Source organism: Sceloporus occidentalis, unplaced genomic scaffold (assembly GCF_023333645.1).
Source record: "Sceloporus occidentalis isolate IW3139 unplaced genomic scaffold, rSceOcc1.0.p SCAF_25, whole genome shotgun sequence".
NCBI classification, from domain to species: domain Eukaryota; kingdom Metazoa; phylum Chordata; class Lepidosauria; order Squamata; family Phrynosomatidae; genus Sceloporus; species Sceloporus occidentalis.
Genome location: NW_028317005.1, coordinates 1303058 through 1320229, shown reverse-complemented (window position 1 = coordinate 1320229; position 17172 = coordinate 1303058). Strand labels below are relative to the sequence as shown.

At 38.6% G+C, this 17172-nt stretch overlaps 1 protein-coding gene across 1 annotated transcript in view; it reads left to right on the top strand.

Annotated features, from left to right (window-relative positions):
• The first annotated feature begins 871 nt into the window (after positions 1 to 871).
• The window catches only part of LOC149300240 (calsyntenin-2-like), a 203461-nt gene continuing 187160 nt past the window's right edge, over positions 872 to 17172 (top strand). Inside the window, exons 1-2 of the mRNA XM_089485255.1 lie at positions 872 to 1085; positions 1767 to 1889. Of these exons, the coding sequence (XP_089341381.1) occupies positions 872 to 1085; positions 1767 to 1889 (337 nt within the window). The remainder of the gene's footprint in view (positions 1086 to 1766; positions 1890 to 17172) is intronic.

Sequence of the window (17172 nt, the reverse complement as noted above, 5' to 3'; positions counted from 1 at the left end):
AAAGGAAGGTTCGTGGTCTTGTTTTGACAGGCAGTGCATTTTAAAGGTGCCTGAGGAATATATTATAGTATATTCAAATTGATTCAGTTATTAAAGCTTAGAGCTTGCATTCACAAATGTATTCCGCTGCTGAAATAACTGCTAACCCAGGTTGATAAAGTCCTTAAATATTATATTTGCTATTAACGTCACTTAGAAATTTCAAGTACTTTTGCTAAGTACAGATAATAGTGTTTAATGGGATGAAAAAACAGTTGCTTCTTTCCATAAAACATTTAGATCCTTTGTGATGTTGTTTTGTTTTTGTTTTTTTAAATAAAAATCCCTCCAATAACCCAGAGATATTACTGTGATGTCATTCTGCAGGGTACTGATTAAGTGTTATGTATTCTGTTATTGGATTTTTCATTTTTACGGATCAAAAAATCTACTCGGTTTCCCTTCATATCTCCCCAGATTTCTTTAGAATAATAGGCAAAATAAAAATGAAAATCTTACCAGGGACAGAAATGTAGTATCTTTTAGAAATGGAGATATTTTTCCTGAAGAGGTTCTACTATTGGGACTGAGCCAAGTGGACATCAACACAAGCGCGCAGACCACACAAAGCCAAACAGACGCAAACTCAAACACATTATTCTTAGCCTCTCAGATACATATACCACTCTCAAGTACACAGAGTATTTTTGATAAAATGACATACACATCACACACCAGCCACTGAGCACTGACCTCTACTGATAGGAGATCAATCCCATATACCACTCTCACTCAAACTAATACATACAGTATTTTCAAACAAATAACACATCCAAACATATACATCACAAATCTTAACCACATACATAGCGCACAAAGGTGAGCGACACTGATGACGCTGCTCAACTACACACATTGCACTCAGACACAGAGGCCACACTCAGCCACAGTGACACTCAACCGTACACAACTCTCAGCCACAGACACACTGCTCTTAGTCCTATATGCCTTTATTCCGTGGGTGAGATTGAAGCTGTATTTGTACTATAAATTTCAGGCCTTGCTTCCTTTACAGCTTATATTCTACTCTTGTGATCAACTTAGGGGTAAATACACTTCAATACACAAAAAGTAGACAGTATACCTTATTTATTAAAGGTCATCAGCTTCCTGCCAGAGAAATACAATTTGATTTATATCACATTCTAACCTATTGCATTTTTCACCCCAAGGTGTAGATACTTAGGTTCTTTAAATGATTTTTTTTATAAAAAAAAATGAGGTGTCGATCATACTCTACGAGGTGCTCTGGGCATAGGATCTAAAGTGATATTGGTTTTTTTTTAAAAGGCGCTGCAGGTGGAGAGAAGTTTAAAAAAAAACTATACATGATTTATCTATCGAGCCTGGAAAATTCCATGTTTACCTTAAAAAAAAATGTTTTTAAAAGCTGTTGAAATAATATAAGTTTCTATAAAAAAAATGCAAAAGATTCAAAATTCACTGTTCTGTTTATTCTTCTGGTCTGGTAAATCTAGTATTTAGAAAGGGCAAAAAGAAACTGTTAAACTTAACTTATTGTAGAAAATAACAAGAAAAAGATATTGTTAACTATAACATGCCTGACAGGGGGAGGATGAGTCTGCGTTAAGAAAGCAGGACTAGCTCTGGGCTATTGCTGCTCTGGGCTTTTCTCACTAAATTAATCATTCTATCACTTTAATTGTAAATATTAACATTATAAAACATGTATTAATAAACGTTTACGCATCACGCATCTGTTTCAGTTAACAAGCACAAACCTTGGATTGAGACATCGTACCATGGAGTCATCACAGAAAACAACGACACCGTCATTTTAGATCCTCCTCTGGTTGCCTTGGACAAGGATGCCCCGGTACCCTTTGCAGGTAGGAAGATACAATCATGGATTTTTATTTATTTATCATTACAGTAAATTTTCTGTAGTGAGAGTTATAGATAGTAATGTATTTGAGCTTGTTTGATTTTTTACATTTCTTATATGTAGTTGTCAAAGTATTTCATTACTTAGATGCAGCCCCTACTATGGTATGGTCCTACTAGACAAGTGACAAATTGTGTCATTTCTTAAACACCTTGTATTGATTCCTGTGCCCCCAACCCCCCCTTTTTGGGGTATTTAGCGATAAGGAAAATAATGAAGCAGGGTTTAATTTAATAATGAAATGTCATAATGATAACAATAGTCCGGTCTTTTATAATATCACTGTAAATGGATAACTAGGTATAATACAAGTATAATATACTTTTCAATTAGCCATTAGCGGTTCTCCTTGTCACATAATTAGAACCCCTTGTACAAAGTTGAAGTTCCCTTTATACGAGAACTGATGTCTTTACAGACTTGAATTATCCTGCGTTAAAGCATTGTACGTCAATATTTTCCCGCGCTCATAAAATCACTCAAATAAATCACATACTGCTATTTCTCCTCAACACCATTTGTAGATGAGGCTCGGTGAAAGTGCTTGACATCTAAACCTTGCCATATCTTCATTACAGTACACAGCTTGTCTGTGCAGACTGCAACGATACCATTGTCGTAGGAAGGGCAGATGTCCCCTGAAGCCCGTGACGCTGGATTTAGTATTTTTCCTAACTGTAGTTTGACAGCCTCCATATTAAAGAGAACCTGTTTAGCACTCAGCACATTTTGGTATCTATCTGTGAAAATGCACGCCAGCTGTTAACCTCATAAAATGGCAAGATGTGACAACTGCCTTTTTTTCAGACTGTACAAGTAGGGCACTAATGCAGATGGGTTATGCTAATGGACTTCAGAATACAGTTGTTTTTGCACCGCTAGTTATATGCGTAATGGATTGAAGAGAAAGAAAGCTATGCTCATAATTGAACAGAATGTTCTTTTGTTGAAGGACAAGGGAATAAAATATTCATCTTTTAACCATGACTCTGTTTTACCTCCCATATGTCAGATATATTCTTTTAGTTTCTTAAATGCTAATTTTAAATGAATATATTAATAAATGCTGATATATGCATATATATATATATATACCGTATTGGCTCGAATATAGGCCGCACTTTTTCCCCCCCACTTTAAGTCTTTAAAGTGGGGGTGCGGCCTATATTCGTGGTCTAGCGCCCGACTGCATGTCCTGGGCGCCGGGCAGGCAGCGGGGTTAGGATACAGATATCTCTGATACGCTCAGACAGCCTCCCCTGCCAGCACTTTCCACGGGGGGGGGTGCCGGCACGGGAGGTTGTCTAAGCGCATCGTGCTGACGGTCACCGGCTGCGGAGGTTGTTTACCCGCATCGCCGCAGCCGGTGACCGTCCGAACGATGCGTTTTACCTCTGCCCCCAAGACTTACCAGAGCAGACTCACATCAGACATCCGCTGAGTGCCGGCACCGGAAGTTGTATACGCGTATTGCGTAGATGTCCCCCGCCAGCCCCGCAAGACACCCGGGAGTCTGCTCTGGTAAGTCGGGGGGGGCAGAGTGGCAGCATATCTCGGGGGGGGAAGAGGAGGACAGTGGCAGCAAATCTCGGGGGGGGGGCAGTGGCAGCATATCTCGGGGGGGAGGAGGACAGTGGCAGCATATCTCGGGGGGGGGGAGACAGAGTGGCAGCATGTTTTTTTGGTGCTTTTTTAAAGAAAAAAACTTTAAAGTGGGGGTGCGGCCTATATTCGTGGTCTAGCGCCCGACTGCATGTCCCGGGCACCGGGCAGGCAGCGGGGTTAGGACAGTCAAAAAATGACAGTGCCTGAACATTTGGGACTGTCCCTCAAAACAAGCTTGAAAGGTATGCCTTACCTCCTCTTCTTCCAAAAGGCCAGATGAGATTTGTAAGTTGTAACTGTTCTTCCGGCTCATATTTAACAACTCGAGCGTTAATGAATCCCTACATGGGTGTTGTTCTTCAGCAAATAACATGTTAAAATCACTGCTGTCTTAAACTGCAAGTGTCCCTGGTTAAAAGGGGTCATCCTGTCATCCTAACTAAAACTCATTTAAGTATCGGAAGAATGAGCAATGAATTGTTTCGAAATTAAACACCAAAAAAAGCTTTGGCCCTCATTGGGTTAAAATAGAAATTAACATCAAAGAGCACATAAAACGCTGCTGTCAGGCTTCCAAGAAAACATTGTAACTATCCTTTTCCAGTTAAAAGAAGATTGAATTAACTAGAAATACACAGGTATCAAGATTTCAAATCCAATTTAACATGTATAGTGTTTTTCTAGTTGTGCTTTGCTCTGTTTTAGTATCCTATAAAAGTGTTGCAGTTAAATCTATTATTGTGACTTTTGTGTTCACGTGAAAGTTGTGTTTCAATAGGCCATTATTATTGCTATTACTTTAATATAGTATGTTCCCATATAGTAAATTGTTTTACATATTTTGAAATGTGTGAACGTTCTTACTTTAAAACACTTCTGACTTTTCAACAATAACTTATATTAGACATGGACAATCAAAATAACGAAATAAAAACATCAAACAATTATTATTAATATTATTATACTTTATTTATAAAGCGCCAACAGATTCCGCAGCGCTCAGGTGGAACTAATGTGTATTTTAGATAATATGTCAAATTATCAATCACACACACACAGTTTTATTGTACCAATTGTATGAATACACAGGACTAACTGAAATGCATCTTGACAAAATGTTGACCCTTTGTAGAAACAGAACTTAACAAAAGCTGGAATAAGTGAGGAATCGCAGTACTCAAGAGCTGGTATTCCAGGTGTCTAGTCCTATTATATACAGAACTGCATCCGATGATTGCATTCTATAGAGGACATACATGGTGATAATTGTTGCCATCAGGCAGAACATCAGCTAGGAGCAATGGCTATTTAAGAGAGCAAGACAAGAACATGATACCCTAGCCTCATGGTGCTTATTGCAATATATAATTTAATGGAGGAATTCTCCATGGGTTAGTGTTCTTAACCAAACACTAATGAAATTCTGAAAGGTAGAGCACAGAGAGATTGATATGTTAGACAGACTGACATGTATAATGGACACAGCTGACATGATTTCTACCTTTTCGTGGGCGATAGTCCTTGGGAATGTTCCAGTTCAGCTAATGAAGAGATGGATTCAGAGAGCGGTAAAATAGGCAAGGATGTATTTCACAGTGAGATAAGGCAGATGTGAATGAATAACTGCATACTGTTTGGTTATAACTCATGCATAGTGCAGCTATCAAGTACAAGCTGACAGTGTTATAATTTTGAGCTTAGTTGTTCACATTTATGGAGACTGACTCTCATAAAAGGAGACAGATTAGTAACCAGTGCGTATGCTAAATCTTCATACTGTAAAAACAAATCTTCCTGAAATACAACTATTTTTTGTTAAATATATGGCAAATATATAGGGACTATTTCTTCCGAGTAAATTAGTTAATGGTATTTAAATTAAGATGTGTGAGTCTCTATGCTTAATGTTTTATCACTATTATTTAATATATTTTCACTGAGAATTTGTTTAAAAAGATGGCCAGATTTTTACAATGGAATCAGGTTGTATTAAAAAATCTCTTATGTATATGGTCCAAAGAAAGGTACATGCAAGGGGGCATATATCAATAATAATGAACAGAGATGAAGAAATCATATTAAAGTACTTTGATAAGCATTCTTCAACCTTTTAAATGACCTATAGCGGAAGCTGCAGCTTGAAAACAGTGCAACGTCTCCTTTATGGTCCCATTTTGGCAACGCTGCTTGGCATGTCCAGTCTCCTCGCCCCAGAACTCTCCCTGAGACAGTGCTGGAGCTGACTATAAGTGTGTAGGCAACAGTAGACATGTCTGGACAAAAGCCTAAAAGCATAGGGGCAGGAAAAGAGCCTGATGTATATGAAGGGTTCTGCAGAATTTCTACATGGACTTGGAAAAGGACCACATGAAAATGAAAAGGACCACTCATATGATATACATTGAAGGGCATATGATGGCCAGAGTGTCCCTTTAAAGGGTTTAAGTAAAATGATGTGGCTGGTGGAGATTTTGAGATAGATACTACGAAGGGTATATCCCATTTAATGGCAATTAAAACAATTGACTTTGATGGGTGTTTCTCTCTAGATGGCTTTGTATTTCTTGTGACAAACAATAATTGGGAACAAACGTCACAATCGAGGACTCTCCTCTGAAAGTGGAAATAACTGGCATCAAATCCTTGCATTCACTGGTTGGATCTATAGATGATAGATAGGTTATAAGATATTATATGTACATTATATTAAAGATCTCCTTTGTCGGAAGACAACAGTAAAGTAAATAAATAAAAAAGAGAAGACTGGTTTAGCAACAGGAACAAAGCTATTTTTATAACTTCATTTAAGTGCATTTTAAACTTTCTGTTGGCAATGTTTAAATTCAAATTATATCTTTTATTTTTTTTTCTAGAACTTACATTTAGCTACCTTTGGCATCCTACAACAACTGTCTAAGTTCAATATTTTTTTTCCATTTTAACAAAACGTTTTACTTATAAAATGCAATGGGTCGAGCTTCCTCTCGTACTTGTCTTCATAGCTGGAAGATAACAGATCTTATGAGGCATTAAATTCAAAAGGGTGTAAAAATAAGACTTTTGTAGCAGACACGGAAAGGAATTCGCAATCTTCAGCTGTAGACTCGTAACAATTTAAAATACTAGAATAATGAAAATGGTAGAGATTAACATAAAATACGTTAACTGGGTTTGTATACGTTTTTATATGTGTAATAACTTGTAAAACAAACTGGGTTTTGAAAGCTTGTTAGTCTGTTTTCCTTTGATAATAGTGTTATTACCCAAAGGCACAGAGAAAGAATCTCTGTTTGTACGTTCATATAACTGAAGAAAGCTGTAAAATGGGTCATGTAAACTTTTTAAATTAGTTATAAAAGAGCATTGGCTATATATTTTCCTGGTTAATCACATGTGCAAATTGTATTTGCCAATATGGAATTGTTATGAATCATTTACAATCAACATAACTAATCCAAGTTTTACTACGCTGTGATATCTTTATCTTTTATATACATTGTAGCAAAAGCCTGCTGTGAATACACTTTATTGGTGAGTTGATAAGTACTTTCCAGGTCTGTCTATCTATATGTAGTTTTAATATTTGCAGATATGATGTAAGAGCTTATATATATATATATATATATATATATATATATACACACTATATGGACACCACTCCTAATTATTGAATTTAGGTGTTTCACCCATTGCTAACAGGTGTATAAAATCAAGCATGTAGGCAGCCATCTCTATAGACAAATATTGGCAATAGAATGGGTCGTACTGAAGAGCTCAGTGACTTTAAACATGGCACTGTCGTAGGATGCTTCCTTTGCCACAAGTCAGTTTGTGAAATTTCTGCCCTGCTGGATCTGCCCCTGTCCACTGTAACTGCTATTACTGTGAAGTGGAAGTATCTAGTAGTAGCAACAGCTCAGCCACAAAGTGATAGACCGCGCACACTCGCAGGGCTGCTAAGTGCTGAAGGACGTAGTGTGTAAAACTGATCTATCCTCTGTAGCATCACTCACTACAGAGTTCCAAACTGCCTCTGGAAGAAACTTCAGCACAAGCACCGTGTGTCAGGAGCTTCACGAAAAGGGTTTCCATGGATGAATAGCTGCATACATGCCAAAGATCACAATACCAAGCGTCATCTGGAGTGGTGTAAAGCACATTAACACTGGTGTCTGGAGCAGTTGAAATGTGTTCTCTGGAGTGATCAATCAAGCTGAAGGACGAATCTGGGATTGGCGGATGCCAGGAGAACTCTACCTAATTGAATGCGTAGTGCCCACCTTTGGTGGAGGAAGGATAATGGTCTAGGGCTGTTTTTAAGGGTTTGGGCTAGGCCCTTTAGTTCCAGTAAAGCGTAATGTTAATTCTCAAGCATGCAAAGTCCTTTCGGACAATGCTATGCTTCCAAGTTTTTGGAAACAGCTTGGGAAGGCCCTTTTCTATTCCAGCATAACTGTGCCCCAGTGCACAAAGCAAGGTCCATAAAGACATGGTTAGATGACTTTTGTGTGGAAGAACTTGACTGGCCCACACAGAGCCCTGACCTCAACCCAATCAAACACCTTTGGAATAAACTGGAACGGAGATTGCGATCCAGGCCATCCTGTCCAACATCAGTGCCTAACCTCGCAAATGCTCTACCGAATGAATGGGAAAAGATTCCCACAGAAACACTTCAAAATCTTGTAGAAAGCTTTCCTAGAAGAGTGGAAGCTGCAGAAGGGGAGCCAACTACATATTAATGTCTATGTATTTAGAATGCAATGTCATAAATGTCCCTCTTGCTGTAATGTCAGGTGTCCCATCACTTTTGTCCATATAGTGTATATCTACCTTCTGTGCCTTCAGGTCAGTCCTAAGAAACTGGATGAGTTTTGCTACCTAATTTATAGTAGTAATCATATTATTCCTATTAGAGCCCAACATTCACTAAAAATTAGTTTTTTGTGCCTTCAGCCATCACATTCAGAGATGCCCAATTACTGGAGACACACAGAACTTGGCACGAGAATCACCTAATTTTGTAGTAAATGGATTAATGCACATCTCCCTGTTAAGGATTCAGAGCTTACCATAAATCTGACATTCCTCATGCTCTAGTGCTACATACATCTTAACTTGTATGTCTTAGTTACTGTAGATGTATGTGTATTCAATTACTACACCTTAAAAAAAAAAAAAGATAATTCAACTTAATGCTTAATTGCAGAATAATCCAGTGTGCATATTAATAGTGGCACATATAAAGGCAAAATTAAGGGCCCTGGTAGTAGCTAACCCTCACTGATACATTGACTTCAATAAAGCTTTTTTTTCTCATGATAGAAATATATTGAACTTAGCCCCAAATCATCTCCAAAATCCAAAAGAGTTCTAGTTCGGAGACTGCATACTGTTTTATAATGGGATGCATATAATACTGTGTGACAGTGCCTCTTCTTTCCGAATTACCAGAGGCTGGATTTTGTGCTGTCGATGATGGCATAAGCCTGAGCTATTCCATATCTGCATCATATGTAAAACCCCCTCAGCCTGAAAATAAGTCTAATGTGTGTTTAGTCACACTTTGTAAAAGCCAAATCCATCTTAGTAAGTAGCAATGACTACACATATAGAAAACAAGAATGTGGTTTGAAACCTCTGTTTACAAGAACAATGGTTTAGTTGTTGGCCGGACTAACCTTTAAGAAAAACCTCAGTTGGAAGCCAGTAACATCATTTTATCGGTGATGTGTTAATAGCATCACTACAGGATATTAAGGGGGTATATCAGTTTTAAGACTCACACATTTCCATTTTTGCTCACCTTATTCAGTGGAATGATGCCATAACTCAAGTGGCCTCAATCACACATAGAGAGCTGAACAATCAGAAGGAGAAAGCACGACTGTTGTTGCATTCCCGCTAGTCTACTAGATTACCTGGGGCATTAATTGCCTCTCCAGTAAGACATGAGAAGGAAAGCATAGGGCACAGAAAGGCAGCAATAGGCCTTGAGGTGAACATTCTATTAACTATCCAATATGGCTCTCGCAAGCCTTGTCACAGGTCCCAGTGCCCTCTGCCCACTCCAGGTATAGTGTCAGTATGCTTTGAAATTCATTACAGATGTACCTGAGACTTAATGGGATATAACGTGAGGTCTATACCTTGAGAGTTGATACAATTTACTCAATGTCCATCATCATTTTGAAAATAGGATAAATGAGCATTAAATATGATTGACTCTAAAGGAGTGTGACCCAACTCTGGTGTAAAAGATTGTCTTAAGGATAATTTTCAATGTATATAGTTTTGCAGACATGCAAACAATGTTACCAAGATGTGAACTATTAGAAAAAAATAACAAAGTAGTAGTAGTACAGTAGTGCTATTTTATATCTGAATACAAAAAAAACTTTTCTAAACAACATTACTAGCATGTAATTGATAACGTATATATCACATTGTAATTAATACTTTCTAATGTTCAATACCAATTCTAAGAATGGTCAGAAGCACTGTGATTTATCCCTGACATTCAAATGGTTACAAGAAACAATTACAGGGGCTAGACAAGAGACTGTAGTTTATTTTAGTTTAACCCTTTCATTGTGTTTAGCTAGCCATAGTAATTGTTAATGCTTTGCAAGCAGAATGCATCACGCAATTACAGGGGCTAGACAAGAGACTGTAGTTTATTTTAGTTTAACCCTTTCATTGTGTTTAGCTAGCCATAGTAATTGTTAATGCTTTGCAAGCAGAATGCATCACGCAGGCAGTCAAGCAGTTAAATGTTAGGGGTTCTAATCATGTGCATATGTTTCTTAAAAGAGGATGCTTAATACATTTTGTCACACATCATGCAGCAAAATAACTAACCACTTTCTCTTATGTACGTAACCCAGAAGCTGAAAACTAGGGCATACTGGCATTAATAATGCAGAGTTTTGCACTCACACCCTTCCAAGCGGCTGATCTGCCAGTGACATAGAAAGGTCACCACGCATTTAAACCAGTACTACATTCTCAGTCCAAACATTATTATTTTTTGCAAATCGCCTTTGCTTTTCATTTTTCATCCTGATTGCTTACAATACCAATTTCAAGAAGAAAAGGATATACCACAAAAAAAAAATTAGTAAAGATTTATCATTGCGTTGGTGCCCTTGTGAAACTTGCACATAATTATCTTTTTGGAGAAAGAAAGAAGTGAAGAACATTTGCAGGGCTCAGCGAGGATGGGCAGTGATCTGAAAAACAAATGAGAACATCTATATAAGCAAGCCAATCTTATATACAATAATTACCACTTAACCTCAACAATCATAACTTCAGAGGTAGCATATATTTTTGCACATGGAGTGCTACTGGGTTCCGTTGGTATTAGTTATATGAAAGGGTTTATCTGTCTATCTCCCCTTTTCCATTCTCTTTTCTATTTGGTAATTAAATTAGAGTTCTATGAGCACCTTCAGTCCAACTTAAAATTCCTTTTCCTTATCCATTTCTTTTTCTAAATATCCATAACTAGGAACTGAAGGCCCAGAATCTAAGGCTCACACGCTCTGGAACTAACTCCTTCATATTCAACAGAGCTCTAATGATACCTGAGCCTCCAAGTTAGTGCATTTGCTATCAGTATGTCATGGTCGATATGCCTGCTGGAACTCAGGCGGCTGACATAAGTACATCTTTGAATAATGATAAGTAAAGGTTTCCATGGTGCTAACACCATTTGGTGAACACATTTGGCGAGTCACTACATAGACTTTTCACTATGGGCTATTAAATGTTGAATATATATTAGCATTTTGTCTCAGGGACCTGTCAGTTAAAAGGTTCCCAGGTATGTTAATATCTCACAAATCCTCACAAACCACAGTCATACTAATGGACCAAAACACAGAGATGGCCCTTTTGTGCTTATTCAAAATACAAAACAAGACTGGCCATCCATGTGGACCTTTAGAAGTAAAGGAAAATATGAAAAACATGAAATGAAAGTTAACGGATTGACCTTGTTCTGACAATTGTTCTGTCCTCACAATGTGTTTATAGTACAAGGTTTGGCGGTAGAGGAACCCTTCAGACTCTTACTGAATTTTTTATATTTGTTTTTGGTAAAAAGACTTATTTTTCCAAGGATTGTATGTAAGAAAAGGGGAGAGCGGAGTGTTACTACTCTTCAGATTTGCTTACACTGGAATAACCTGAAACAGAAAGGAAATAGAAATATGCTACAGTAACTAAGGTCACCAGTAGATGGTAGTGCAAGGCATCAACCCAATACAATACCACGTACAAACATATATACACATATAACCTTCATCACATTACATTTTATTTCAAGAGCACCAGCAGATTCTGTAGCACAATTATCAACAACATTGAAATTGACAATATACCAAACTGGCATAAAGACGAACACACATTATTGCATAATGGTGAAGAGAGAGAAGAGGATCTTGCAAGCTTATCATCTAGCGGTGAGCTTGTGGAGGTAAGAGCAGATATATGAAGGGTTTAGTGTTGTTATTGGCTCTGTAGGTAAGGGTCAGAAGTTTAAATTTAATTCTGAAAGGTATGAGAAGCCAGCGGAAGGACTGGCAGAGTAGGACTGCTTGTGGAAATGAGTCTTGCTGGATTGTGTTGAAAGGCAAACGTGGGGGAGGTTGGTTAATAGTGAGTTGCAGCAATTGATACAGGGTATGACAAGGTAATGGATTTTCTAAGTCACACATTTACACATGAAATGATACAAAATAGCATCACAAACTGCTAACTGTAATCAAATGCAACATACAAAAATGTTCTTTGGCCATCATCTTTTGGTTACTGGCCAATACTGCTTAGGGATTGCCGGCCATCCAATTAAAATGTCCCTCTTATTTATTTAATCCACACCTTCCTCTTGAAACACAAACTGCAATAGATTGCTCCTCCAAACATAATAATATTCATTTTTTGAAATGTAATTACAGAGGATGCACAGCAAGATAAAACATGCTTGCATAAATTGAATATACACTATATTTTACCTGTTACAGCTTGTTTCTTTTTGACATTTCTAAGGATGTAGCCTTAATCGAAAACCAAATATTAACATAACTATGATAAAGTGATGTACCAGAATGGATGTTGGTGCAGTATGCACTGTTAACGCAGGCAATATTCCATGCATATAGTTACAGTGGTCATCCTTTGTTATTATTACACTGACATTGACTGTCCTCATTTAGCAGTCAATGGGGTAATTTCTTGTACAGATCTTATTAATGCATTTAGTAACTTGGCTATTAAAATATACTTTTTATGAGAAAAAAAATCTTTGTTTTACAAATTTTTCTGCATTTGATCCCAGGCCATGTCCTCGTGCCACCAAAAAGGTTAATTAGTTAATATGTGCAAAAGAAAATGTCAAGACCCAGAAATATTTCATTGCAGCAAACGTGTCAAGAAATTGTGCCCTGGCAAATCCCATAGGCTTCTGAATTAATTCCCTTAGTTTATACGTGTCGACAATGTATGATTTCATTGAAATGTGGTTAATTTTCAATGCTTTTGGAAGTGTTTCTACTATAAACGTAGTAGAACACAGTAAACATAAATGCTTAATATTAAAGATGAACAAAATTGTAGGATTTTAGAAGTATTTTCATATAAGGACACGCAATGGTGAAGACTGCATTACATTCCATAATTTGTTTATAGAATTGATAATGGATCATGTTCAGATTCTTATAAAAGTACATTTAAAGTATCCTGTGTGAGTGATGACTAAAAGTAAACACCATGCAATCAAAATTATTTTATAAAGCACCACCGTGATTACTTTTCTTAAAAGGTCTGAGATTTTTTTTCCAGATTTTACCTAATTTAGAAGGTCCTGCCTTCAAATAGCTAAATTTTTGCCCATGGCATAAACAGTTTAGTACAAGAATTCACATTTATACAAGTAATTTTCTTCTTAAGGAGACCATGGGGAGCTCATTAAAATGCAGTTGATCAATTGATTTTCTATCATGCCTAGTCCTAGTCCTCTATAACCAACAAGATTTAGGAATATTCCCAATTTGTTTTGAACTTTTGGGCAATCATTAGAACCTAGATGGTTTTAATTTGCGCCACCAGCAAGCCCACAACAGCCGCCACCACCAGCAACAAGAGCAAAGTCCGTGGTGAGGGCTCCAGCTTTTCAAAGAGCATGGTTCCCAGTAGACTTGGGCACCGGCCAACTCTTCGTGTTCGTCCTAGTGTTTGCCTTGGTGGGGGAAAAAACGTGGTATTTCACGAATATTCACCCGTTCCTGTGTTCGGTTCTGGTGAATATCCGTGTACATTCTTTGTGTTCGTTTTTTTTCTTCGTTTTTTGCCGTCTTTTAATACGGGGTTAACGCTACGCAGCAGCTTTGGCGCCAGGATTTTAAATGTCTGTACGAGCAACTCTATTGTTCGCCGGCAGCGGCCTCCTCTGCCATCAACCAATGAAGTGCACCAGCATCGCAGGGGTTAATGGGAGCGGAAATCCGTAGGTTCGCCATCAGGAGATAAAGGGCCTTAAGAACGACTCTATTGGTGGCTGGCAGGGCCCCTACAGGCGACCAATACAGTCGTTTGCACGGCCCTTTAACTCCTACGGATTTCCGCTCCCGTTAACCCCTGCGATGCTGTGTAGATAAGGTAGGCTAGATGGGGAAGGGACCAGGGAGATTCTTGTGTTTTCATCTTCGTATACATTTTGACGCTGCCATGTTCATCTGTTTGCACCCTTCGTGTTCGTTTTCATGTTCACCCGAATATGAATGCACAAGTCTAGTTCCCAGAGACAGGTGGGGCAGAAATAATTTATTGCACCAGCCACCCTACAACATTTTGGGTCTTTCCATACAAGGTGCATGTCAAAGCAGCAGTCAAATAAACTGACATGACTGCTTGGTCAACTTACCGCTTTCAGAGGTGATTCCTTCTCCATGATTGATGGAGAGCCCCTCAGGCAGCTGCCAGAGGTCATCCTCCTTACTGCTGCCCCTGTTGCACGACTGTAGTGGACTCCCTTTACCACTAGTGCACAGCATGCCTTTCTTTTACTGACGGCACACTGGTGGCTGCCCAAATATTTGGAGGACAGTACTACTTGAGCCATTCGAAAGTTTTCAACTTTCTCAATGCAAAATGCCTGCCAAATACCCACTGCCTACCTTGACAAAGACAAGTTCTTTGGTGTAGACAGATAGCTATGATGAAAAGCTGTGTGACAACAGGCTACTAAGAATTTTGCAGCCAACTAGCCCATAAACTGTGCTTGGTGACAAAAAGCTCTGCCTTTACTGTGAAGGCATGAGTGCTATTTGGAGTAACGTTTAGCCCAGCTCTACTCATCACACCAGTATTAGGTATCTAAATAAAAATTATTCTCTCTACAGGGAAAATACACGGAAATGTTTGATAACTATTCAAAAGAACATTTTACAACAAACTCCTAAAAAGCACCTAAATAAACATAATTTATATGGTCTGGTACTGCTGTTTGCTAGCTGATTTATGTTTAGCAACTTTTAATTTTGCATTCTTTATCCTGTTTTCTAAATGCTCTGAGTGCGGTACAAAATAACAGCTACACAATGATATATCCTATTGTGAATGTTATATAAGAGAAATTTGATTTGTTGCTATCATTTTCTTTTAATGCCAAACTTCTTCAGAATCCAATTACACCTTATGCCTCCCCATCACATTGCGTTTTTTTATTATTTTTTCTTTGCAGTATTCTTCTGAAGAATTACAACAACATCAGTACCTTTCAACAGCTAACATTCGTTTTTTTTTAGCAATAGACTTGTACTTGTGTACTTTCAAGATGAAAGATCCAAGTGATGACAGCTGTACCACAAATCATGACAATACATGTAAGGAAGATACCGAGTTTTATTGCTTCTAGTAGCGAGACATGATTATGAAACATCCAAATATGCCTCTCTCATTTATAAGCACCTTCCATATGTCTCCAGAATGGTTTAATGTTTAATGTCCCAGTTTGTGTAGCTGATCCCCCCCAAATTTGTCTAAACAACATCTTCAAATACAAATGTGAATTGTACATGGTAATGTTGACTTACCGTCCAAACAAGCCCACTCACTGATGATATTCCAAGGAGCTCTCCTTAAAACCTGGTGTCTCTTGGGGGACCCTTTCGTTCCCTCCTGCTCCATACTTCCAGTTAAGTTAAAGTTATTTGAGACTAATCCTGCCTTGTCTCTCATGCCTAGCCCTGCCTCCACACGTGGCAAGCCTTGATTCCACTTGAAAATCCCTTATAAGAGGGAGAGCTCCAGGTAGCACACCCTGGAAAGTTTCCTTAGTGTATGATGGAACTATGGATAACATCATTCATTTTTCCCAGGACGCATATGTGTTCTATATGTGTAACATGTGGCCTACATTATGTGGGTTGTATAAAATCACAGAATTACTTATTAATTAATTACTTAGTGGGATATCCCACACACAGCATGTTAGGACGTTACATGTGCTAGTCATCAGTGTATGATCTGGTCACCCCAAATGTGAAGCCTCCAAAGAGGTGAAGCTCTAGATATCTCCATACCTGGGATGTCTCCAGATTTTGCTAGAATCTATGGAAATCAGAGATGGTTACATAATCTCTTTGTCAGTATTTAAATTATTCTTTTGAAAACAATAAAAGTAGTGTTTGCTCTATTGTTCTTTTAAAACACTAGAAGAATGACCATATTTGCTCGATTAAAAGACGACCCTGATTATAATACGACCCCCCAAAATCTGAATATTAATTTATGAAAAAAAAGAAAAAGCCTGAATTTAAGACGACCCTATAGGAAAAAAGTTTTACCAGTAAATGTTAGTTCATGTAAACTATGGTAACAATTGTTTGTTAATAAAAGCTACGATTGAGAAAAATATTTTGTTTTTATTTCCTTTTTTTTTCAACCTGCCCCCCCAGTTATGCACATCTGCCCCCAGGCTTGCCACTCTGCCAAGAAAGGCCTTATACCCCATATATGCCACTGTGCCCCATGATATGCCTTTTGACCCCCTAAGTGCCACTCTGCCTCCAGAAATACCTTATACCCCTATATGCCACTCTGGCATTTAGGGGGTTAAAAGGCATATTATGGGGCAGAGTGGCATATAGGGAGGTATAGGGCATTTCAGGAGGCAGAGTAGTGTATAGAGGGTTAAAAGGCATTTCTGGCGGCAGAGTGGCATTAATGGGGGTTAAAAGGCATTTCACAGAGCACTCCAAACTCCAAGCACTCCGTCCTCCAAACTTACCGGAGCTTCTGAGTCCCCGTTGCTTAGTCCAGGCAGCGTGTAGAGCTCTACGCGATCCGCGTACACAACTTCCGCTCTATGCGAATCGCGTAGAGCTCTACACGCTGCCCGGACTAAGCACCGGGGACTCCGAAGCACCGGTAAATTGGGGGGGCATAACACAGGATGATCCAGGTCCCCGGCATCTGAGTCCCCGGTGCTTAGTCCGGGCAGCGTGTAGAGCTCTACGCGATTTGCGTACACAACTTCCGCTCTACGTGAATCGAGTAGAGCTCTACACGCTGCCCGGACTAAGCACCGGGGACTCAGATGCACCGGTAAATTGGGG